General features: G+C 39.9%; 1 protein-coding gene across 1 annotated transcript in view; it reads left to right on the top strand.

Annotated features, from left to right (window-relative positions):
* The window catches only part of SLC7A11 (solute carrier family 7 member 11), a 60473-nt gene that overhangs the window by 15014 nt on the left and 19096 nt on the right, over positions 1-26363 (top strand). The window contains exons 5-6 of the mRNA XM_065687294.1: positions 1813-1912; positions 5059-5103. Of these exons, the coding sequence (XP_065543366.1) occupies positions 1813-1912; positions 5059-5103 (145 nt within the window). The remainder of the gene's footprint in view (positions 1-1812; positions 1913-5058; positions 5104-26363) is intronic.

The following is a 26363-nucleotide window of genomic DNA, read 5'->3' as shown; positions in this document are numbered from 1 at the left end:
GAAAGAAACAGTATCATGGATGAGGATCTACCACTTTGGTGATGTAAATTGTGAAGTTAAAGGTGCTGTACTGGCAAGAGAAACTGTAGTCAGAGAGTGCTTTCATGGGCTTCCTGCTTACAAGTACTGAATGCTCATGCTGCAGGCAGGCTTTAGTTCTTCCAAGTGAAAAACTAAAGCATACAGCTAGACACCATAGTCTGAGGCTAACCCAAGCATAGGAAAGGAGATCAGAAGTGTTCGGAAGGACAGAATGACTCTGCAAGGTTTATCAATGCTGCTGTATAAGCAAGGAGTGTGAAAACACACCTTTGTTCTCTCCAGCAGCACCCAGCACGAACACAGATGTGGAGGCCTTTCCTTGGCTCTCTGGAAGTTGTTTGGGTAAAGCCATGCCTGCAAAGAAACTCTTCTCACTGTTTTACACTTGGCTACCTTTTGGAAGAAAAACTACCTGGAAAAGCTTTTCAGGCTTTTCCATTAGATCCCTGTCAGCAGTGGCTGTGAGATGGTGAGAGGCCCTAGCTCACTCTTGTTACAATAACACTAGAAAGTAACTACAGGGAGCCCAAGAAGCCATTCAGTGCAGAAGGCCAGAACAGGGAGCACTTTTTAATTAATTGATGGCAGATTTCATTTAACAAAAAATTAACATGGCTGTTGGCTGTGTCCCTGCGATGCTCTTCTGTGATGCTGTGCAAACCCTCCTGTCTGAATCAACAGCGCAGCGGTAGGTTCTGTGGTGAGCTCAGCTGCTCAGGGACAGGCGGCTCTCTGTGGTTAGCAATAGACTCTGAAATAAAAGTTTTCCTGTGTAGCACTCAACTGAGTCACTGTTTCTGTTTTTGTGTTTTTCACTTCTTTTCTGGCAGCTGCAATGCCTCTTGCCTTACCTCCTTTCATGTGCAAAATGCCCCTCTGTTCCCATCTGCCCCATTTTTCCTAGACCTTTGAAGCAGGCCAGGCCCAGGCTTGGATGAGGTTTGCTGCCCTTGAGTAGCTTGGATAGTGTTCCTGACTTCCCACTGGGGTCCTACCTCTGGCTACAGCTCTTTCCTTACCCAAAAAGCCCCTTCTTTGGTGGGAATTTAGACTGAGGGTTCAGTAAAAGCTGAGTAAAGGGTAGAGGATTTGACCTATTGCTGATTTAAGTCTGAATGAATTCTGTTTCTTCCTGCTCCTTTTCACTGGAGGATCATTGCTTCTCAGGAAATCTGGGTTATTGTAGGGAGGTCTTAGAAACCATGCTGGACCTTGTAAATGAGTAAAAGCACAATGTAACTCTTAAATGTTTGCATTTATAGGTCTGTAATTCTTACTTAGTGTAATATTAACACAATACTAATTATAAAGGGCATTGCTAATCTTTCAGTGGTAGAGATATTGGGTTTATTTACCTTAAAAATGCTCCTTTCAAGTGAGATATTAGCAATGTTCCTTCTGATTAAAATGTTAAACAAGTGAGATTTTCCACAGCATAAAACAGCAGAGCTCATTCTGCTCTTCCATGTTGTTATAAGTCACTGCTGGAGATGACAGTGAAGTGAGTGTCATCAAGTTCAGAATGCTTTGAAAAAAAACCCAATAGGTCAAATTCTGTTATTGCATGACTTAGTGACACCACAAAGCTTTTACAGTCAGTGGCAGCTTACAGCTGCAAGGGTTGGGTCAGAAATTAGGGTCAAGGGCAGAGCTGGAAGTTAGAGAACTGCTGGGTGATGGAATGTTGCATGGTGTGATATATTTATTTGTTATAAAGTAGGAGATGACAAAAGAGCTTATTTTTCAATATGGTTCTTGTTGATGTTGCAGGAGAAACACAGCACTTTAAAAATGCCTTTGCGGGGAATGATGCCAGTGTTATGGGATTACCACTTGCTTTCTATTCAGGAATGTATGCCTATTCAGGCTGGTAAGTTATTTAAACTTGTGAGTATTTATACTGAAAATAAACACTATATATGCTCTAATGAAGAGATTTATTTATATAAAGAAATGAGCATCATATTCCACCTGCATCATATAGTAAGGGTAGATCTCACCACTGTTCCATATGCTCAGTAGTTATTCTGCAAGCAGCTCTGCAAAAGAAAGATTTTTCTTCTCCAAGGTGCAGTAAGTAAATGTGAACTGAACCCTAAAAAAAACAACCCCAAAATCAAACCCTCAGACTTTTATTTCTGTTCTTAAGACCAGGAATAAAGGCAACAAGAAAGGGATGTTTCTAAATTTTCATCAAGTAACTGGATAAAAGGATAAAAGAGATAATGAAGCTTTAATTTTTGTTGAGCAAGTAAGTAATTACATGAAAACTAATTCTAGGGACTGTTACAAAGTTGTGTGGACCTCAGCCTTTGCTTCGTAAAAGCAGTATTTGAAGAATGAGAAGAGACCCATGATAACATCAGTATAGAGCACAAAATAAGATAAAATGACAGATTCTTATGCCTTTTGCTCTGGGAGAATTGGACCTCACTTTCCAAGAAATGCAACTTGCTTCTGTGGAAGTCAAGTGCTATTGACTGTAAGCAAAGATATGAGAATCTGTCTTCAAGTACCCTATTCAGAACTTTATTTCAAGTTCTTTCCCTCTTCCCACCAAAGTACACAGCAGCTGGTTTGAAAGATACTGCTGCTTCGAATCTGCCTTACAATTTATTCATGCTTAGTGAGGGCTCCACACTACACAGCGCCAACATACTTCTGCAGCAGCAGTGTGGGGGGAAAAAAGACGACTACAGTGAAGAGAGTGGGCTTATTCTGAGGCAGCTTTGTCTGCAGGTCTTCCCTTTCCATAGCTTCACAGGCAGCCAAGTCCCTTCATCTTGCATAAAAAGGTGAGGGCAGAGAGATAAGGGATTTATATATTTAATTTGGAGGGACAATGGACTGAGCATTTGAGTTCTCTCTCTGTAACTCCCAGATTGCAGGAGTATTATAAACAGGCATGCTGAAATACTGAACAGAACTTTTATGTTAAATGCTGATGGTGGGGGAATCCAGGAGAGTCTAAACCCTTCATCTGTGATATATATATATATATATATATATATATATATATATATATATATATATTACCTGTATATATATGAGAGCCTGGTATTTTGAAGCCTCAAGGAAGAAACTGAACTCATTATGCTGACAGTCTCTACCTTCTTCTCTCTCTCTCATGCAACTGCCTTTGTTTCTCACATCCATACATGTGATGGTTTCTCACTTTTAAAACTTTAACCTATCTACATTTTTGTATGAAGGCAATTCTAAAAACACTTTTATATTGTTCATCACTGAGGTATGGTTTGTTTGCTGTAAAATGCTACATTAGAAATACTGTTATTCTGTTGCTTCTTTCCCATTTCTTTTCATTTTCCACCAAATGTTCCAAATCCCTACAATAAAAATAATCTGTTTTTCCTTTGCACCTTCTGACTTTTATTTCAAGGTTCTTATTTGCTACTTATAAAAGAAATTAGCAGGAAAAGACCTAATTTGGCTAGTGGTTCTTCCCAGCTGCCTATTTGTCTTTGTCACCAGCTCAAATTGATTGCCTCAGAGCATAGGAGAGCAGACCATTAAGTGGAGTGTCAATACCCTTGCACTAACAGTTTCATGGGGCTAAATCAATCCAATAAGCTGAATGTGAAGGAGTGTTACAAGTGTTGGGGTTATGTCTGAGGATGTAGGCAAAGTTTTATGCATAGCCTATGAGGCTATTAACTTTTAATGACAGAGCTTTAAAGGACAGAGGTGTTATCTCATATGTGTGGGCTCATCCATGTGAAGAGCAAGTGTAGACTATGTGATATATAAAATGCTAGGTGAAAAAGGACAAGTAGAGAAAAGAATGCAAGGAAGCGTGTCTTTGTATCACTGATGCCAGGCTGTCAGGTTACTTCTGTCTAGAACAGGACTAAGACTAGAAAAAAAGTAGCTGAATGTCTCACTCTTTGAAAGCCATTTCTCCTTTGAACTACTCTAGCTTCTTTTTTTGTGCTCTGTGCAATATCAAGTTTAGAAACAAGTACTGAGGTGGTTCTATAAATGGCAAATCTAGTTTTTACATCATTTGGTGCTCAGTCACAAAATCATATTTTTTTCAAAACCACGAGGCAGTGCTAAATCGTTCTGCTAACCCAGATCTGCTCCAAGACCTGTGATGGAGAGAAGATCCACAGACTTTCTGCCAGCTCAGGTACCATCTGTTTATTCACTGTAGCACTCTTGGGTCATATACCATTTGCCTTCCTGCATAAAAGCAGAAAGCCAGCATAAGCACTGTATTGACGGCTCTGTTTAATTAGCCAGGATGTGACTTTTTGCCCACATCTGAGCCAGGCACATCTGTATGATCCAGTGATGACCAGACCTAGTGCTAATAAATGCAGAACAGAGGGTTCAGTGACCTTGAGGCTTACAGTTGCTTTGTATGCAGGGCTGTGCCCAGTGAATAGTTCCTGTGAATTCCCATACATAGCTATCTCTTGTATGCTGCTGGAATATGATCAGAGAGCAACTTGTACAGGAGGCTGTGTGAGAGCACACAGGATTAGTAGCCTGGGTTTGTGATCGCATATGACACAGTAGTGTCAAAATACTGGTTTTAGGAGGGGTTTTTTGAGGCCTCATTTATTTTTATTGTAAAGAAGTCCTTGCTGAGTACCTTGCTGAGAATTTTTGCCAATACAACCTGAAGTTGTACAAAGCTACAGCCACAAATGGAGTATCATGCTTTAAGGGTATGTGTGTGCGTTCGTGTATAAGATTAGGGTAAATCATAATATGCCTAGTATGCCAGGGGAAAAAAATTAATTCCACACTGACATTAAAGAGCTTTTGTCTTTTTTTCTACTTCGTTATCTTTTCTAAGAATTCCCTTCCTGGGCATGGGCCTGAGGGAATGTGAAATCTCACACTCTCCTTAATCCAATCACGGGTCTGCAAAGTCGGTTATAATTAACAGTGGTGCTTAACTAGAAGCATCTTCTTGATTCTTTGGGAAAGAAATACAGAATCAAAATCTACCAAGCCCTTCTAATAGCTTTTATAATTCTTTTCTAGGTTTTACCTCAATTTTGTCACTGAAGAAGTGGAAAACCCTGAGAAGTATGTACCTAATGTTTTTCTTGACTTTTGAGAAATGGTTGTAAACTTTAAATGCTTATGAAAGCACTGATCTTCAGAAATTCTGCATTCTGGTCAAGTTGCTTGCTTTCCAGCAGATCTGCTATCTATTTGAATTGCAACTACTTGAGATTTGCTATTTTCAGCCTGTCATGACCTTGTTATGTATTCTGCTTTTATGTGCACAGAAAGCAGAAAACTAAGTAGATCTCCAGGGCTCTGATTCAGGCCCTCAGGATACAAGTAACTATCAGTGGCTCCTTTCAGTGGAAGTTACTGGTATCCTGTCAGGGAAATCTTGCTCAAGAAACTTATCTCCTGCAATATTTGGCAGTTTTGCTATGTTTAAATATTAATCAAATACTTAATTCTACTTGTTTTAAGCATCTCAGAGTTGCAGGATCTTGAATGCATGTAGCACAGCATCCAATCCAATTAAGCGAAGAGGGGATATTGGTGGGAGTTTTTTTCAAAGGAGAGACAAATATACTCACAGTGTCTGTCTGTAAAATATGGCAAGAAAAGCTGTCCTGTTAGGGAGAGTTTGATTTGGCAGATCTATTTTGGTAGATATGTTTTCCTACAGACAGTCAGTAATAATATTAACCTTCTCTAGAAGTTACATAAAATATGCTTTGTCAAGTCAAATTGTGTTCTTTGAGGAAATTAACAATGTACTTGATTAAAAATTAATGGGTAGATGACACTTTCTTAGGTGTTTAAAATAAGATGCTTGACTGGGTACCAAAGAACTTACTGTTTAAAAACACCCCAAGCACTGTACACGTAGAGAATATAAAGCTACGTATCTGAGACATGTAAAGAAAGAATAGGGAGCATGCAAAAGATTTTTAGCTGGTTTCTTCAAAGTCTGAACCCAGCCCAATGCTGTTTGGTGTTTTCTTCAGAGACCTGAAAATAATTATGAAGACATCTGTGATTAGACATGAGGATGGCAGAAAGGCAGATTTCTATTGTTTCATTGCCTTTGAGAGGGCTTGGGTGTTAACAGGGTCTTTAATGTGATCAGGATATGTATACAAAGGAATTTCTGACTGGAAGCTGAAACCAGACAAATGCAGGTAGATACAACATTAATATTTAACACTGTGTTTGGTAATCATTAACACAGATACGCGTACAATTGAGATTTTCATTGGTAGTCTTCAGACAGAACACCTTTTTAGGAGCTGTGCTTTAGTAAAACACAAGTAATTTGCCTCAGTGGAGAGCAGCTGGCTAATGCTTCCTAGGCCTGAGACACACAGGAACTCAGGCTAGATGATCTAGTAGCAAATCTGGGTTTAGCTACCAAGGATCTGCATGCTTTGTAAAGCCAGGGGAAGGCAGACATTTAAAAAAACCCAAAGAGGTTTTTTTTTTTTTTTGTTTTGTTTTTAATTTATTTATTTACTTTTGAGAAATCTTTTTATGGTAAATGGACTTGGAAGGAAATAAACTAAGTAAAGGAGTGAAGTGATTCTGGTCCAAGTCTTCTACTGCTTCAGGAAATTCTGCAGAGATGGGTTAGGAGCCAAAGACTTGGTGATGTGATCAAAAGTATTTGCTAGAAGCAATATAATTTGTAAATTATCATGTGGTTACCATCAATACTATGTAATATTATTAAGTGTGCACATGCGTATCACCCCTTGGGACTTTTCATATATTCATGTGTTTCTGCAGTCCCTTTAGCTGTATGACAATTAACTGAAATTATTGGTAATATTTGTTACAGCTATTATGGTTTATGCTGACTTTTTGTCTTGTGGTTTAAGTTGTATTTTTGACTGTTTTGTGCCCTCTGCTGTGTACAACAAAAAGGCATAGTTCCTTTTTTTTTGTATGCTTTTAACTAAGCACCCATTGACACATGTTGTATCACAGCTAAGAAAAGTGATATGGATTAGATTTTGGGGTTTTCTTCATTGCAGCTGGGATGTGAAGTAGGAAGACACTGTCTTTTCTACCTCCCATCTCAGGAGAGCTTCTCTGCTCTCCAGGTTACCTTAGACTGCTGCTGAAGTTAATTATGTTGCTAGTGAGTATGCAGGACTACAAGCCACATTGCCTGTCTGGTTCAGTGTATTCCAGGATGGCTCTGGAAAAAACAGCCCAACGTTACATGTGCAGTGTTGTGGCAAAGCTGTTAAAGCTTCCCTTCATCACTCTTTCACCCGGGGTAGCAGTTTGAGAAGATGATAAAGGAAGATGCCCAGGTTATACAGCAGCATGCCTGGGATAACAATCCAGGTAAAGGCATAAATATATAGTAGAAGAAGTTAGGATTTTAAGCATTGCTAAATAAGTAGCAGGTGATGGCAGGGCAACTGGACTGTTACCAGCTGGGCTGGCAGAGACTTTTGCACCACCTATGAATAGGAATTCTGGTCTCTATTAACCCAAACCAAGCAATTAAACTAAACAGTTGGAATATTGTTTTTATCCAGTTTCCAGCTGTGAACAGCTCTCTTGGAAAGACTTGGAAAGAGGCCTGTTCCACCACCATTCCTAAAGATCCAGGGCAAGGGAATAGTGTAGACTAATCCCAGGGACAACTGCTTCAGCTCCCACCAAACAGTGCAGTTGTTAGATGAGCCACTATTGTTCTGCTGTTGTAGGCATTCATTAGAACTCAACTGCTTTTTTATTTATTTTTTAATTTATTTTTTATTTTTACCAAAGATCATATAGAATTTTAGGATTGTGTATGCTGAAAAATACCTTTAAGATCATTGGCTCTAAATATTAATCCAGCACTGCCAAGGCCACTACTAAACTGTGTCCCTGAGTGCCAGATCTACATGCCTTTTAAATAAGTCCAGGGATGGTGACTCAACTACTTCACTGGGCAGTGTGTTGCAGTACTTCATAACCCTTTTGGTGAAAAAATCTTTCCTAATGGCCAATCTCAACCTCCCCTGTTGCAACTTGAGGCCATTTCCTGTCTTTCATTCCTGTTGTATGCCTTATGTTAAAGGTTGCATATAGTGCTGCAGAGCTATTATGTAACTGTTTTTAAAAGGGAAGAGGGAAGTGTAGGCTTAAACTACATACAGTCTGTAACAGCTCCAGGTGTGCAATTTGTAATGTTTGTCAGTGGTTAGGGACACAAATTACTTACAGTGACCGAGGTGAGCACGGTAATGCCTTCTGTACTGAGTGTGTCAAGGTAAATGTTTTTCTGAGAATCAGTCACAGTTGTGTATTTCCAGGTGTGTGGCAGCTTTTGGAGTAACTGACAGCTGGTGCTGAGATGAATGATCAGCATTGTCCCCACATTAACCAGCCTGCAGCAAACTGTCCTGGTTTCAGCAGTAGCAGTCATTTTTCTCCTTCTTAGTAGCTGGTGCAGTGCTGTGGTTTTGACTTTCAGCCTGGGAACAATGCTGATAACACCAATGTTTTTAGCTGTTTCTCAGTAATGTTTACTCCGACCAAGGACTTTCTGAGTCTCATGCCCTGCCAGGAAGGAGGGGAAGCAGGGAGGAAGCAGAGACAGGACGCCTGACCCAAACTAGCTGAAGAGGTATTCCACATCACAGTACATCACGCCCACTATATAAACTGGGGCGGTTACGTGGAAGGGCTAGATTACTGCTCAGGTCAGGCTGGGTATTGGTTGGTGGGTGGTGAGTAGTTGTATTCTCTTCCCTTGTTATTTCCCTCATCAGTATTACTATTGGTGGTAGCCGTAGTGGTTTGTGTTATACTGTAGCTACTGGATTGCTCTTATCTCAACCAGTGGGAGTTACATTCTTTCGATTCTCCTCCCCATCTCTCTGGGAGTGTGGGGAGGAAGAAGGGTGGGAGTGAGCAGGTGACTGTGTGGTTATGAGTTACCAGCTGGGCTTAAACCACAACACAAACACATAATGCAGTGTATCCCAAGAGTTGTGGGGAGGATAGATTCTTAGAACCATAAAATGGTTGGGTTGGAGGGACCTGAAAGATCATCTAATCTAGTTCCAACCTCTTCCACTAGACCAGGTTGCTCAAAGCCCCATCCAGCCTGGCCTTGAATAACACAGTTGCAATAGAGGGAATGGAGAAATCTCTGGCAGAGAGGTGTTACAGCAGAGCTGCCAAGGACCTGCATTTGTGTAGACCTGGCTTTAAGCCCCTCTTTATGTGGTGAATCCTCGACTCCCTCTCCACTTTTGTGGTATTGTGGAGGGCGAGAGAGAGGTGGGTCAGGGCCCTCGGATATATCCTGAAATGCACAGGAAGGTGGAAACACATACTTTTAGATATTAAAGTTTTTCACATAGGGATTACTTTGTTTGCTCTTGTGTGTGCAGCACCAAGAGAGCTCACTAGAGTACAGCGAATGCCATTGGAAATGTAGGAGAGAGGCAAGGGAGGGGGGAGATGCTCACGACCTTGCCCAGCTGAAAGCCGCCTTTGTGTTCCAGCAAGGCTGCTGTTTGTACTGGCAGAAAGGGCTCCTGAAAGCTGTGGGAGTCTGTGTAGGTGCAGCAGTCTGTCCAGGTGCAACAAATTGCAGATTTAGGTCTATAAATAAGATAAATACTATGGGCCTGAGGCACTGAGATAGCTAGGTGATATGAAATCCTGGAGAGAGAGAGAGAGAGAGAGAGAGAGAGAGAGAGAGAGATGAGAGTGAAAATGAGCCAAGTGGAGAGGAAGAGCCCTTTAAATTATAGAAAGGAGAATGGAAAAAGGGGGGGAAAATCTGAAACTGAATGCCATTATTTTTCTAACAGATTTTTGGAACCAGTGCTGAATTCTCACTTTGGAAACATCGCAGTCCCTTCTTTTGTATAAAAAAAAATGGACATTATTATGACCCCAGTTATCATAAGAAGTAAAAGTAGCTGCTTCGGTCTCCTGCTAAACTCCCTTTTGATGTCTAATTTTTAAACCTGGACTCATTTCTTTATTCCTCTTTGTGAAAGTGCTTCTTTCATACAGCATTATTAGGACCTGAAGCAACACAGTGTTGATGTTTGTTTCACAAGGAGCTGTGGTTGCAGTGTTCAGGTGTTTTAAAGTACATTCTTTTTTAAAAAGAGCCTGAAATAATTTTATTATTAAGAGTATGTGAAAAAAGTTGAAGTGCAACAAATTTCTTTTACTTTTGAAAATTATGCTTTGTGCATGTGTGCTGGGTCATTAGTGATTGCTGTTTGAAATATTTCTTAAGGTCCTTTCCAGACCTAACCATTCTATGATTCCATGAATAGTCCTTGAAGCAAAATTTCACCAAAATAACCTCATGCAGCCACATCACATGCAGCTTTGATCTTTTTGATTTTTCTTACATTACAAGGATCAGCCCTACTCAAACTGAGGTGGTATTGTATTGTCTAAATAATAAGTGAATAAAGGAACTGACGGGTCTCTGAGAGAGAATTTGTCACCTGAAAATTGATAGGAGCTGTGTTGCCTGGAGCAGTAAATTTAGAGGACTGGAAATCAAGCATGTTGGACTTTCAAACTCATTTCTTATACATAGTGTTTGAGCTCATCTGTATTCTCAAGCATCCACTCTGTACTCTCAAGACGAAGTTTTTTCAATAAAGACCCTAAAAGCAGCTCATGCCCAAACACTACTTCCCTCCTCCTTTCCCAGGAAAAGCAGAGCAGAGCCTAGGATCGGTGCTCAAGTTTGTCAGAAATTTCGGTGGACTCCATATGAGAAAATAACACAGGAATATTTTTACATTACAGCAATGTCTTCAGAGCCTTGTCAAAATCAGGGCCAGACTGCCTCAGATGCTGGCCAAAAGGAATCCTACTTTAAAAAATACATGTTCCTCATCCTCAGGATGAGCAGATGATGAACCCAAACATTTCACCTAAAGATTAAGCTCTTGTTGGAAGAGAAAGAAAATATTATTTCACTTTAAGGGAAAGGAAACTAAGACTTGAACTTGGTAATGACATCAAGGCTGTCTGTGATCAAGTGGGCAGGAGTTCCTCAGGGGTCGGTGCTGGGACCGGGGCTGTTTAATATTTTCATCAATGACCTGGATGAGGGAACTGAGTGCACCATCAGCAAGTTTGCTGATGACACAAAACTGGGAGGAGTGGCTGACACACCAGAGGACTGTGCTGCCATTCAGCGAGACCTGGACAGGCTGGAGAGTTGGGCGGGGAGAAACTTGATGAAATTTAGCAAGGGCAAGTGTAGAGTCTTGCATCTGGGGAAGAACAACCCCATGTACCAGTACAGGTTGGGGGTTGACCTGCTGGAAAGTAGCGAAGGGGAAAGAGACCTGGGGGTCCTGGTGGATAGGAGGATGACCATGAGCCAGCAATGTGCTCTTGCGGCCAAGGAGGCAAATGGCATCTTAGGGTGCATTAGAAAGGGAGTGGTTAGTAGGTCAAGAGAGGTTCTGCTCCCCCTCTACTCAGCCTTGGTGAGGCTGCATCTGGAATATTGTGTCCAGTTCTGGGCCCCTCTGTTCAAGAAGGACAGGGAATTGCTTGAAGGAGTCCAGCGCAGAGCCACAAAGATGATTAAGGGAGTGGAACATCTCCCTTATGAGGAGAGGCTGAGGGAGCTGGGTCTCTTTAGCTTGGAGAAGAGGAGACTGAGGGGTGACCTCATCAATGTTTACAAATATGTGAAGGGTAGGTGTCAGGATGATGGAGCTAGGCTTTTTCCAGTGATATCCAGTGATAGGACAAGGGGCAATGGGTGTAAACTGGAGCATAGGAAGTTCCACGTTAACATCAGGAAGAACTTCTTTACTGTAAGAGTGACAGAGCACTGGAACAGGTTGCCCAGGGGGGTTGTGGAGTCTCCTACACTGGAGATATTCAAGGCCCGCCTGGACAAGTTCCTGTGTGATGTACTGTAGGTTACCCTGCTCTTGCAGGGGGGTTGGACTAGATGATCTTTTGAGGTCCCTTCCAACCCTTGGGATTCTGTGATTCTGTGATTCTGTATTGATTCATAGTCCTCCTTTAGCTCAGTCATATTATTTCTTTGGCAATGCAAGCTTTTCTTAGTGTTGCTGAACTTAGGAAATATTTTTCCTTTAGTGGTCTTCTATTTCAGTTGTACAAAATGATAGATAAGAGATATTTAAAGGGCATGTTTTCTGAATATATTTTACAGCAAAAAGTTAAGATTCCTTTACAGTTGCATAGCAGTATAACTGCTATTCGGCATGATCCTTTCCTCCTTTTTTTTATTTATCCTTCTTTTTCTTTGCCTTCCCTTATTGGTTCATTTCATTTGTATATATTCTGTTTCTGTTTGTAAAATAACTTTGGTTCAGCCCAGGCAATCTGTCATTGTTTAAAAAGTTACACAGTGCAAAGAACATATTATTGAGATGTATAATGTTTATAAGCCTGGTCTCAGATTGATAAATCATGTCTTGTGCTGTTGAAAAGCCAAGAAATGAATTGCTTTGCTATGACCTTGGGGTCTGAGATTAGTCAGTTTGTCTATTAAATTTTTCCAGTGTTCTTCTCACTTCATTTATTCCTTCTTTTCTAAGGAGCTGAGAAGCAGTAGATGTATAGCATGTCACCAAAGCTTGATGTCATTGGACTTTTTGTAAAATCAGGATATCAAAATGTTTGATAGAAACTGGTTTTATATTGGGTTTAAATAATGTGAGTGTCATGTCTAATTAATCTAATGTGTACCACCCATTTGTATTAATTAAAGTTTAAAGTCACACTTGGCATCTATGAGGACTGAGAGAAATATGGTATTAGTGACTTTTATTTTAAGGTTTTTATTCATCATAGTGGTGCAGATGGATGGGAGGTGAATGGTGGCTAGGACACTAAAACTCTTCCAGCTACCTAGCTGTTTAAGATTATATGTTTTTGGCACTTCACATTAGGATGCATCCCTCCACTCCCTTCCAATATCAATCAGAAACTTGTATTGCACTGTTTCTCACTTACCAGTCTAGACCCTGGCTACTCATTCCAGTAATCATAACAATGAAAAATATTTATGTTGTAGAATGGAAGCCTTTGCCTTTTCTGCCTCTCTGCCTCGTTATTTTTTTGTTATTTTAGAATTTAATGACAAACTCTATTCTAAAGAGGAACATTAATGTTGATATTGATTATCTTAGGCATCAGAAAAGGAATAAAGTCAGAAGTTTGACAGCATCACTGCAGGGAGATAATCACTTCAAACACACCTCATCACTGCTTTTTACTCAGGAAGGACAGATGATGTAGTTGAAGCAACAAACAGGGACTCAAGAGAACTGGCTCAGGCACAAACTTGCTGTGAAAATGGAGGGCAGCTTACTTCATCTTTTCTCCTTGTGTTTCCCTCCTTTCTCTGCTCCCCTTCTTTTCTCTGTTCACTTTATGGAGTGGGAGGGTCAGGAGTAAGCCATGGGCTATGGAGAACAAAAAAGTTTATTTGGATTTAAAAATCTACACAACTATTTCTTAAACTGTAGCCTTTAGCAGATTAATCAAACCCTAGGTGTAGGTTCTGTAGGTCCTGTGAAGTCTTGTATAGTATCAGTAGAACAGGGAGGCATGTGTAGGTGCCTACACAAGTAACTAGCACCTGGGGGTATTCCCCATGGGATTGTAATCTAGCTTTTAAATAAACTTTGAACAAGCTTTTCTCACAAAAAAGGTGAGCATAAGTACAGTTTCTTCCTTTCAAGTGTAACACTGGATGCAGGTATCCCACCTAGATATAAGCAGAATATGTTTGGTACCTGGAGTTTGAAATCTTTCTTACATTATTCTGTTTCATGTACCTGTAAAAGATATGTTTGACTCAATTCATTTTCTTCATGTCAGGCTACAGTGCCAAATATTAGGTGCAGAAGATACAGGATTATGTCGTAATATTTTATCTGAAGATAATATAAAAAGACAAATGCTAATCTGTCAAATATTTTGTAAAGCCCATTTGCTCATGCAAATTCATCAGATTACCTTAAGGGGAAAGCCTGGTAAGTTAGGTGAACATTTGCATTTTTTTTCTTCAGTGTATTATTTGTGTCTTGGGTTATTCTTCTATTTGAATACTTATTCTCCATGGTAGAATAAGGATGTTCTGATTACCCTCCTCCCAACTATTTTTATGTGTCACTTCAGTAGAAATCTTATTCTCTCTAAACAATAAACAGCATAACAGGCTACCTAAATTCCCCTCAATTATCTGCAAAGCATCTCAGAAGATAAGGTGTCCAGACACTGGTGAATCCAACATCACTTCCCACAATTTAATTGCACCCTGTGTGAGGGATAAAGCGATAGATTCACAATCATGTCTTCAGAACTATAAAATCCTTTAATGTGGAGATGAATCTGCTAAATAAAGAAAACAAATTAATTTACTAGGCCAAATATACTTAACAAAACCAAGCATGGGTTTTGCTGTTTGTAAAGTGTATGAAAAAACATTTAATTAAGAATGTAATTCAGTAGTATTTGTGTGTCTTTGAGAGGGAGAAACAATTAGTAGCTCATAGGGGAGATGGCTCACCAGAATGAAACTGTTCTTGATAAAATGAACTTGTCTTTACTTTTGCTTTCTCACTAACCTTGTTAACTACTGACTCCTTAAACACCCCACATAGTCAACACATTCATTATAGTTTTCTATAAATGATAATTTCTGAAATGAAGCATTTCAGTCTTGAATGCATGCTTTTGGTGAGTTCAGATTTCTGAAATCTCAGTATAGAAGCTGATTTTTTGCTCTTCATTAATTATTTATTTTAATTAAAGGATGTTGCGTCCTCTCTTCCTGCAAGCTAAAAATTCTCTTATGAGTGGGATACAAATATTCTGAGTTGCTTTGCTCTTATTTATTTTTTTTTTTTCACTATAACTCCTAGTTTGGGAGACTTTAATCATCCTATAGTTTGGTATACAGGGGTCTCCCAGACTGTGTCACTTGAAGACCATGAGTACAAAATCAGGCTCAGAATTGCTTGTTGGAATATTATGTGGGAGGCAATACAGGCATTAGCTGTGACATGATACGCTTCATAGATGCAACTTGCTGGTAGGAAATAATAGTTATTACTTTATCTTGCCCCTGATCTCGGCTAATTTTTGGTGATAGTTTGAGTCAACTTGTATTCAAAACCAATTACAAAGCCGGGGAGAAGTATTGAAAATACAGGTATGATCTGATCTTAGACACAATAGTACTGCAGTCAGATTTTCTTGCAATGTCTCTTAATTCCTTCTGGAGATGCTGGTCAATCAATAAGGGATAATATGCTTTTATATAAAGCCAACAGACTTCCTTCAGGGCATATTGCTTTTGCTACTGCACTGTCCTGCATGTCAGTGAGTGGAACTTTTAGAGACACAGGTAAAATGATCTTGAAGCAGCAGGCACTGTGGCAAGTCCAGTTCTCTTTCTTTCTCCCCTTTTCATTCCACCCCCCATGAGACATGCTGTAAATGCTATAAATACTCTAACCTTGACAATCTGTTGGTTCTGTTGAGGATGGAGGTGATTAAGTAAGATGTGAGACATGCAAATGTTTCAGGGGCTGCAACTTACTTGTGAGCCATACTTGGGGCCTGTCAGTGATAGGATTTGGTGAGGGTCACTGAATCCACAAAAGATTTACAACCAGCTGGAGTGAAGAAAAGAAACTGGGATTTTAACTGGGTTAGCAGCTTGAGTTGAAACAGGGGAAATATTAGGGTTGAATTTGAATTGGTAACTTAAATTAAAATCCAGGTAGCTGGATTTGGACCTGCAATTTTTGAGAGTTCCAGCACACTAAATACCATACATAATATCTCATAATTACCTGAAGATGCAGATTCAGTCCTTGAGTTTTTGTTTTCCCTGTTACAGGCTGTTGAACACATATTCATCCTACCAAACCCGGAAGTCCCTTGCCCTGTGGGTGCAGTGTGTCCTTCTCAAAAGCAGTGCTGTTTCATAAGAGGGAAGAAACAGAGAGCACAGCTGTAAAACATGGTGTACCATGTAGTTTGAGTCTGGAATGATCCAGATGTATGCAGAAAGACACTCTGTAAACCTAAATCCCCTGCCTTGCCTTTGACACATGCACTTCATGTCTAAGCAGTGCTTTGAATTCACCAGAGCAATATATGCAGACAGCAGAGGGGCTGGGGAGATGACTTCCTGCATGAATTCACCTGTCATCTGGAATGGGGATCTCAGAGTGCAAAGGCTTCACTGCAGGGATAACTAAAAGGCTGCAGATTTCGTTGAGCACTCTTTGTCTTCCTTACCTCTGCAGACAGTCAGAGATAGTGGCTGTACTGTTGTGTGTGCGTACTGCTTTCCAGAGCTTGCATGCTTTCCTTAAGCATGTAGTTAGGGACTGACCTAACGGATACCTTTACAATCTATATGGTCAGGAATGTGTACATGGCATGCATTCAGCATATGCTATTATTACTTTTTCTCTTGTGCAGTTTCATGTTTGGTTTTTGTTTTTTCTACATCCCATGTCTTTTGGTGCTTATAACAGTGCAGAGTCCTGTGGAGCAATTCTACACGAGGAGAGAGAGAGAGATGATCCTCAGGTGCAGCTTTGAAGCAGCAGAACCTTGTCATTGGCAGCAGTTTTCTAAACATCAAGTTAGCATTTGAATGGGTTCAGCTGACCTCCAGTCTTCCTATCTCCTACTCTCACTTTATAACCCTTCTATTTTAATGTAAAAAAAAAAAAAAAAAAAAAAAAAGAAAGAAATGTGATTGCTCTGTTTAGCAATTGATTGAAGAGCTACCTGTTTAAACTGATATGCCAGTCAATATGTGTAAATTAGAAAAGAGACAGATGTAATCTATAGAGTCTGTAAAGGTTTCAAAGATGTACCTTGATCATTAATTAAGACAATAAGGATGCCTCATAAAATTACAGTTGAGGAGACTAATAATGAAGAGAGGCAAGGTCACTTGTTTAATTACCTTTTAGAACATTTATATTCCTTTATAAAATGCTTCTATTGGCACAAAAGTTGAGCTGATGAGCTGATGGCTATAGAAACGTTCAGGACTAGGAAATGCAGACTTCATACCTAAGCTTTAAGGTAAAAAAAAAAACCCAACAAAAAAACCACCGAAAGTGTGGTTGTATTTTTCTATCTAAGCTCTGTTCAAATTTGATTTGGTAGTGTGATTTACAATTTCATACAGTCAAAGTTAACTTATAGTACATCTGGTGTGGGTGTTCAGGAAGAGTTATCAGAAAAATGGAAAAACAGAAATGAATGCTGTAGATGCAGGGTTAAATCAGTACCACTGTGCTGGGTTTTAGCTATGGATATGTGTATTGAAATAAATAGTGCTATTGCTATTCTTTTCCCCCTAATTGATATAGGATCTGATTTCAATTCATTTATCTGATTTCAATTCCTTTTATTTCTCAAGTATGTAATAAAGATATTGCAAAGATGTTAGTAAAGAAATCAGGAAAGTACTCGCCCACCTGAAAAATCAACGGTATTCAGCATAGCTGGAGAATGGAAGGAAAAAGTAAGGGAAAAAATAAATTGTAAAGGCAAAGGCCATAATGCCACACTGATGTATCTTGGGACACAGGGTTAGGAGTGGTTCTGTTCCTGTGTAACAGTGTTCGTCTGTGTGCTGTTAGGAGGGTGAGGCAGAATGTAGGAGCAGGCTGACTGCCGGATGGTCTACCTGCTAAGGCAGCACCTACATTAGGGCAATATTTCAGAAGCCATTGCTTTGATATGTTTGTTTCTGTTTATGTAGACCCTGTGGTTTAAGATAAAAGGCCCAATCTGAAATGAAAATGAGTGCACTAAATCCTTCAGAATTCTGGAGACACTTGAAGCTTTTTGAGGATTATTTATAGTTCTGAGAAGGCATCATCTGGGTGGGCTCCCACCAAAGGAGAGGTGTCTGCTGGAGGGGAGAGGTTCCTGTGTGCTGGCTGGTGAGATGAGTGGACAATCAGGTGCCTGGGCTGTCATGATACGTAAGCTTATTTTTTCTGATCCAAGAGCAGTGGAGGAAGGAGTCCAGGCTAATCGCTTCTTCAGGGGATGAGCATATTTCAATACTTTGATTTTTACAGGTGACTGCCTTTGTCAATTTGACACTGATGATGTAGGGTGTCGTGACTGGGTGCAGGTAAAGCTGTTGTGTGGAGCATACGCAGAAGAGGCAGACATCTACACGGAAGTGGACACTTAGGAGGCAAACCCTCAATCAGGTTTTTCATTCTCTGCCAACCCTGTGTCACCTCTTTCGAGGAAGCAAAGTTCAGGGAATTCAGCTGGAGCTTCCTGCCCTTCCTCCTCCTCCACACTGGATGAGGTGTCTCCCCAGAGTGCCTCAAGTGCCCCAGATTTGCAGGGGCTGGCTGGCTGTTTTGCAGTATCTCTGGCTCAGAGTTTCATTGAGCTTTGGTGGCTCCGTGGTGTAAAGATGTGATAAACCACACGCTGGCTCTGTCTGTCACTGTGGTAGATGTTTAATTTGTGTTGTGTCACCGTCGCTAGAGAGTAGGTCTGTCCTCTCCAGCCTTTGCGACCCTTGTGTGCTTGCTGATGTGATAACCTGCTGAGTGCAAGGTGTGTTTGCTTTGCTTGCTTTTTTTTCCCTTTCTTTTTTGTTTGTTTATGTGAATCATTGTTACTATGCATCAGCCCTGCTAAAGAAGTAGAACAAACGTTTATTCACAGTGTCCCTGGGGTAGCTGGCAAAATCCTAATCTGTTTTACCAGCAGGCTAATGTAATGTAACGACAAAACTATGTAACCTTTGAAGTTTCCACTGCCCTGTGTTTTACTTCATCTTCACCTCCATAAATACATGCCAGACTATTTTAACATCTGTTTGTCTCACATAAAGGAATATAGCAGCACCTGTGCAGAAGGATGACAGTGTCCTTTTTATAGAATCACAGAACCACAGAATGGTTAGGGTCAGAAGGACCTTAAGATAATTCAGTTCCAACCCTGCTGCCATGGACAGGGACATCTCCTACTAAACCAGGTTGCTCAAAGCTCTGTCCAACTTGGACTTGAACACTGCCAGGGATGGGGCAGCCACAGCTTCTCTGGGCAACCTGTTCCAGCACCTCATCACTCTCACAGTAAAGACCTTCTTCCTTATATCTAACCTAAATCTCCCCTGTTTAAGTTTGATCCCATCACCCCTTGTCCTATCACTGCAGTCCCTGATGAAGAGTTCCTCTCCAGAATCCTTGTAGGCCCCCTTCAGATATTGGAAGGCTGCTTTGAGGTCTGCATGCAGCCTTCTCAAGGCTGAACAGCCCAAATTTTCCTAGCCTTTAAGGGAACCCTGAACTGCTCAGCAGAATATCCACTGCAGGAATAAAAATATCTTGCAAGACTGATGTACAGCTAATGCTCCAGAGGTGCAAATCGTGCTGCATTTTACTGGAGAGATCATGGGTCTCCCAGGGCTAAGCTAGCTCTTCTCTTGCCTGCAGTGAAGGTCCCAGTCTCTCATCAGATGTTTTCATTCTTTTTAGTGGTCCATAAGCAGGTCACTTGACTGAATTTACTGGAAAAGAGGTGAGGCAGCAGAGCATTGATGGTAAATAGTAAAGTGACTTAACTTACTAAATCAATTAGAACTAGATGAGACAAAAAAAAAAAAAAAATCATAGAATTGTTCAAGTAGAGATCAGATAAAGCTGTATCTATACACTTAACGTCAGCCAGAGCACTGAGTCCTTTGTGCCAAACATACCTGGCCAAGTCAGCAAACATTTTGTCTGTGTAAGAATTACTGGATCAGGAAGTGTTTTTTCATTTAACTATGACATATTGCCCTTTTGTATGCTAACAAAATGCCTAAAAACCCTGATTGTGCTGGCTGATAACCACTATCAGAGTGCTTTGGGTTAACAACTGGCTAATGTGGCAAAGTGTATGGGGAAGTGAGGTTGTACAGAGCTTGGCTTTTGACACAGAGCACAGTCCCTGTGGCCCCTCCATGGCCTCCACATTTATTATCTCAGGCCCTGTGTGAAAGAAAGCAAGTGTGATTTATGTAATTTTTGGTGTTGATCTTGGTCTGCAGTGGAGGCAAACCTCTCCTGGGTTTCCCCCTTCCCACTATAAAATGGGAGCCTGGTTTCCTCTGATGCTGTTGCTCTCACTTCCTTATTTATTAATTGTGTTTGACACTGGGGAGACAATCTGAGTACTTGCCTTAATGTTTTTGCTTGAGGTTTAATCTATGTTTCAAAAAACTGAAAAATCTCTGATCTGATAGCACTGAAATCTCACTGTAAAACCCACCAGTTGCAAAGAAATTCTTCATGAAATTACGCAGGTGTAGAGGAGTCCAATCATGGGTACTTTCAGTGTCAGTTGCATCCTCTACATAGAAAAAAGGGGAGTCTTTCAGCTGTTATTCCTGTTAATTGTAAATGCAAACCAACACACTACCTATGGGTAGTTACCTATGGCAGGGACTGCTAGTTTAATTCACAGCACGATGTTCTGATCTGTATAGTGGTGCATCCTGGCTGCAGAAAAGGATGAGCCTCTTTGTGCCCCTTTTGTTTCATTTTCCATTTAATGATGAGTCTCAAAACTGTTAAGAGTGCTAAGCTGGTATTAGGTGAGAGTGGTGTTATACTGGAAACTATAGCAACATCTTGCATGTCATTAGCAGTAACTCTTTTATTAGAGCATCATCTAAATCTACTATAAGCTGATGCTGGCAACTAACCGACAGAGAAAGTAAGACAGCTTCTTTTACTGGTATAAAAAACAAATGTGAGAATAAGTCAAAGGAATGAACTACTAAAATTGCAAGGGTGGTATGTTCTTTGTTATATTTACGTACATCAGACTGGAGTTTTACAACTGCACAGTTATTAACATGTGCCATTTCATCAAGAGTACTTATCCTTTAGAACAGCATCATCAAAATATCAGCAGCAATGGTATTATCGTATGCAATAAAAGGAATATAATCCACCTGGTTCAGGTAGCAGAATAACTGACTTAACTTTGATATGGTCTTGTTAGACGGGATATTCAATGGGGTTGTCATCTTTGATTGTTCCGCTTCAATAAGGCAGTGAAAATGCTGGCTTGTATTTAAGATATGTAATAGTTGTATCAAAACAGGACAATTCATCTTGGTGCATCTTTCCTGTGGATGACATACCCCTTTCTGTGTGATCACAGAATTGCCATCAGAGGAGGCTCTAGGTTGTTCGTAGTCAGTGAATACTCAGATTCCTATTCCCCTGGACACTCATTCCCTACGTGTAGCTGTTTTATGTGTGTGCTTATGGGTGTACTGGTGTTCTGCAAGAAGATCTCTTACAGTGCAGCTTATGCTTTGATATTTGGCTGTCAGTATGTTGGAATTTTAAATACACAGTGACAATGATACTTTATTTAAGAAAATAATATTGTTAACTAACAACCTATAAGGGTTTTCAATCATTTAAATTGCATTACAGCCTGCATTCATGAACTGTAAACTAAGAGGATTTATGTAAGATTATAATGGCTCCAGAGGAGTTGTGAAGTGAATAATCTGCATTTTATAAGTTGCACTGCTGAGGTCTATTATGTCAATCCTCATTCACATGTAACAGTTGTTTGTGAGCAAGTACTGTTATTTGCGTCTTTGCCTTGTCATTATGTTTAGTTCATGGTAAAAAAAATTGCCTATATAATAACACTATTTATTTTTTTTTAAGTATGGTGGAATGAAATGTTCCTTAGAAGTCTAGTTTCGATATCATCATTTTAAAAGGTCTAACAATGATGGAGAGACCTCCTCCATAGATCATGAGAATGAATAGAGAAATAAGAGCACCCTAGTATGCCAAGAAGTTTAACTTCTGTGCAGGTTATTTTAGAGAAAAGAAAAATCAGATTCATCCTACAGTGAAGGAATGACAGGTGCTTCTGATTTTCACATCTGTTTATTACAGCAAAAAACCTGCTGCTAAGAAAAAAGAGAAGAAAATAAATATTCATTCACAAAGAGCATAGAAGACCATGCAATTCCTTTTCATTGGGCAAAACCCCATTAGATGATGAGCTTCTTGTGGTTCTAAGGAAAAAATATTTCTATAGATGTGAAAAATAAGCAGAATCCCTTTAGGATTCTTGCTTGGTGTTTGTGAAGGTCATGAGGAGAGTCTTTTTCTTAGTTGCAGGTTATCCCAGACACAAGTGGGTCCCAACTGTAGACCACCTGGGCATGATGTTGACCGCTGTCATAGTCGGGATGCTGTCCTAGAGGTTCTACCCTGGAGTTCAATGAATTCCATATTTTTACTGCTGTTAAGAAAGTAATTTCTCCCACAGTGGCCCAAATCCTGCCATCTGCTTTGTGCTTATTCTGGTTACTGAAAAAAGCCCTTGCAAGCTTGCTTTTGCTAAACTAACACATAAACTTTCCCTGTTCTACAGAGCTTGTATTTTCTCTAGGCTTGCTTTCAAATACAGATGTCAGGGAGGCTGGTACTGGACTGTGTGCTATGGAGTGCCAGAATGTAGGGCTTTTCAATAGCACCACTATATGGGTTTTAATGAGTTGATTTTGAGTCAGAATAAGAGATAATGCAGTAAATTTTGTGTAAACCATGATTATCACTTTCATTTTATGATTGTAGCATGGAAGAGTAGTGCAATGTGGACAGAGGGTACACTGAGCAGTATGCAATTGCAAAGATAAGTCATCCTTAAAATCCCAAGTCTCAATGACCATCTTGTCCGTGATTCTTGAAAAAGATTAAAAATTCTGGCTATTTCATGTCACTATCCAAACTAGCAGGAATTTGATTTTCAGAAGGGTTTCAGTACTAGTTCTCTAAGGGTTATATTTAGGATTTTTCAGGTTGAACACAAAACCACCAGCCTTTAAAAAAAAAAAAAATTAAAATATTGAAGACTTCGTGTATTTCTTTTCATGACATTACTTCAACACTCCTTAAAAGAAACCAGAAACCAAAAGCCCCCCCCCCCCCCCCCAGATTGGATATGGTCCTTTATGCAAGCGATGGTAGTTCAAGCATTATGAAGTTTTAGCAAGATTTCAGCTCACTGATATTTCCTTTCTCAAAGCATTGAAGGTAATAAAAGGGTAAAATTTCCTATTTGAGCTCCATTTAAGTGCCTCTGGTTATGACGTGTTACAAAGGCATATTTAATCTCAAACTTGGAATTGTCTAGATTTCTGTGTCAGAACCTAGTAATTTCTTACAGAGTTATTTTGGTGTGCTATATGGGCTGTCCCAGAGCTGTAGCCAGTGTGCTAGGCTGTCCTTAGCAAAAACCTTATTTCCATGCTTTCTGCTGAGAAAACTGTTTTTCTGACAGACAGCCTTCTTCATGGCAGTGCAGTATTGTTAAGACATCTCCTTTTAATTTCATTTAAAGCCTTTTATATATTTTAAAATGCTAATGCTTCAAGGCAACTGCCATTACCATTTTTCTCATTCTGAATTCCTTCAGAAGAAGAGTCTTTCTTAGTAAATGATGTTTCAGTTTCCATGGTGCTCCTTATTACAAGTAGCTGCTCTTTTCATCACCAAATGGTGCAGTTTTCATTCACGCTGAAATATCAATGATAACATACAGCAACAAATTGTTCCTTTATGATCCTTTGCATTGTGGAAACTCTCGTTCAAAATTAAATGTCAAGGAATTTAACAAGTATAAAAAATCCGACTCCTTTCATGCACACACACAGAGACGCAGGCTCCTGCCTTCAACTCTTTATGCACCTAAGAATATGTCTTCTCTTGATACCGTAAAGAATCATTAATGTGCTACCAGCAGTGCTTCCTAAGAAGTTCAGCTGTGGGGCTGTACCCTCCACCAGAGCTGAGTGAGGTGTTTTGTATTTATGCTGCTTGTTCCCAGGCTCCAAAGTTAAGCAGCTCGTTTTTGGAATGATAGCAGCCTCTCCAGCCTGCTCCCTTGCATTACTCAAAGTGTCGCTTAGCCATGTAGGCAAAAATGGCGAATAAATAAAGGGGAGATGTCAAAAGGCTGACTTTGGGTAAAAGCAAGAAAGTCATTCTTCAGACCCAGGAGTGACGATAGATTTGCATTTGAATCCTCTGAATTCAGATTATGCTGCATTTTAAAAGCAAGCTTTTGCTAAGGAGTGTGGCAGACACTGTGTAAGTTACAGGTCCAGCCTAAACCACACCTTTATTGCAATGCCCTACACAAATGAACATCTTTATCTGAACATCTTCACTGCCAATTCAGGTTCTGAAGTGATAAATGCAGATCTTTTGCTACAGATCCTGCTCAGCTGCTGCCTATACTTCTAGGCACCTGGCTATTCTCGAGTTAAACCTCTTAAACTGTCTGATAATAAGCATGCAGGAGTTCCCTGGGGCAAGCTCAGCTGCAGGCAGGGGTGGCTAGGCCTGACTATTTCCATGAGAAAGAAAGGCCAGCTTAGGTCCTTGGGACCTTTAGGTCCTGGGGTGGAATGTGGCTTGGGGACAACTTACAGTGCAAAATAAAAGCCAGGTTTGATTAATTGTCTTTGGGTAATGGTCATAAACTTTGTACAATTATTTTGCAAGTGAGGTAATGTGAAGATGTTGAATATTGGCACTTGATGGACATATGGAAGTGGTTTATCAAAGACTTGACTAAGAAGTCACAGGGGATAATTTATATCTTATGACTCAAGTCTGTGTTCTATTTCTTTTTTAAAGAGCTATTTTTAAAAATTAGGCCCCCATTTAATTTGCGCTTCATATTTTTCCAGCAGCTCTGTGTGTTGCCTCTTGTGCTCACTTTCTGGCTCCTAACAGTGCTCACATGCTTGCTGTACAAGAAATATGCGTGGCCAAGCAGAGAGAGAGAGTAACACAGTGTTGTGACCTCAAAAGTCCTTTGTGGATTTAGCTGCCGTCTATAGTGTTTTGTTCTGTTGGCTTGGTTTTCTTTGGGAAAGCCAGGAGTGCTATGCACTCCATGTGAAAAGGTTCAGGATCCTGCTTGAACATGAGAGGTCTCTCTAGCTGGTAGTCCAAGTTTCAGAGGAATCCATTCTGCTCTTTGGAGAAAGGTGTTTCAGAAAAAATATTGGCTTCACAAGTTAGGGCTTGGGCTATGACGTAAATGAATATGGCACTCTGGAGAGATCTGTCTAGCCAACTTGACTTGGTACACGATATGAACTCAACCAGGTTTAAATCTCTATTAAATTAAAGCAAATTACACCTCGTGAGCATAACAATCATTCTCTCAAAGCTGTTGACAGATCTGCTTCTGCTTGAAACTTCAGCTGGGAGGATTTGCCTAGAAGGAGAAAGTTTTAGACTAGAGAGAGTCAGAAAATGCAAGAAATTTGCTTTAAGATTTTGATTCATTGAAGCTAAAACTTCTGATGAAAAACTTGACCCATTTCAGCACGGCATTTCTTAAGAAAAAAATTTTAGAATCAAGACGTAAATTTGTCCAACTGGTAAAGACTTCGGAATGGCCAATTGCTTAAAATCCATAGAATTATATGTGTTCTGATATATCTGGTTTTTTTTTTTTTTTTTTTTTTTGGTATTGGCGATTGCAATATTTTATTTACTTAAAGCAGGCCCAGGACTTGAACTCTCATTGAAGTGGCTACTGGTTACTGCAGGGCAGTTTTTTCCTTTTGCATTTCCTCTTGGAATGTAATCTCAACAGATTTCAAAATTGAGAAAACTTTTTTCAGATCAGTTGGTTTTGAGTAAATTTTGAGGTGCTGGTATTAGACCCAAACTTGTACAGTGATTTGTAACTGTCTCGTGTGTTACTGCCAAGATGATATTCAAGCAGGCTGCTCCTTGGGTAGAAGGGGAAACCACTGCCATGAAAGTGTTTTGCAATATTCATCTTTCTCCTAGAACTTTGAAGAAAATCAGTATCAAAATGGAAAAAAAAAAATAATTGGGGTAGCCTAAATCAGGAAAATAGCAATGCAATTAAAAAGTTTTAATAAAATCAGATGAGAGACAGCTAGGGTAGCTTATAAACCGCTGAATGTTGATTAAAATTGAATCTCCACGCTTTTTAAGATTTAACTGCAATTCAAAACCAAATATTCCCCTTCTGCCCTATATACAAAGCAATTGTAATAAAGAAAGCAACAGCTTAAAGAAAGAGCACACCTACCTTGTGCTTCCCTGAAAGAATTACTGAGGTGTCTACCATCACAAAGAAATTCACCATTAGGAGCACAGCTAGTCCATCCCATGGCTATACAGGGATGAAATGCACTGCCAAGCTCTGCTGTATACAGCTTTGAAGAAAATTTCCTTCTTCTAGAGCCTGCCCCAGAGCTAGGG

The sequence above is a fragment of the Lathamus discolor genome, chromosome 1 (assembly GCF_037157495.1).
Source record: "Lathamus discolor isolate bLatDis1 chromosome 1, bLatDis1.hap1, whole genome shotgun sequence".
In the NCBI taxonomy this organism is placed as follows: Eukaryota; Metazoa; Chordata; class Aves; order Psittaciformes; family Psittacidae; genus Lathamus; species Lathamus discolor.
The sequence above is the reverse complement of the archived record's forward strand: the minus strand, read 5'-3'. Positions and strand labels throughout refer to the sequence as shown.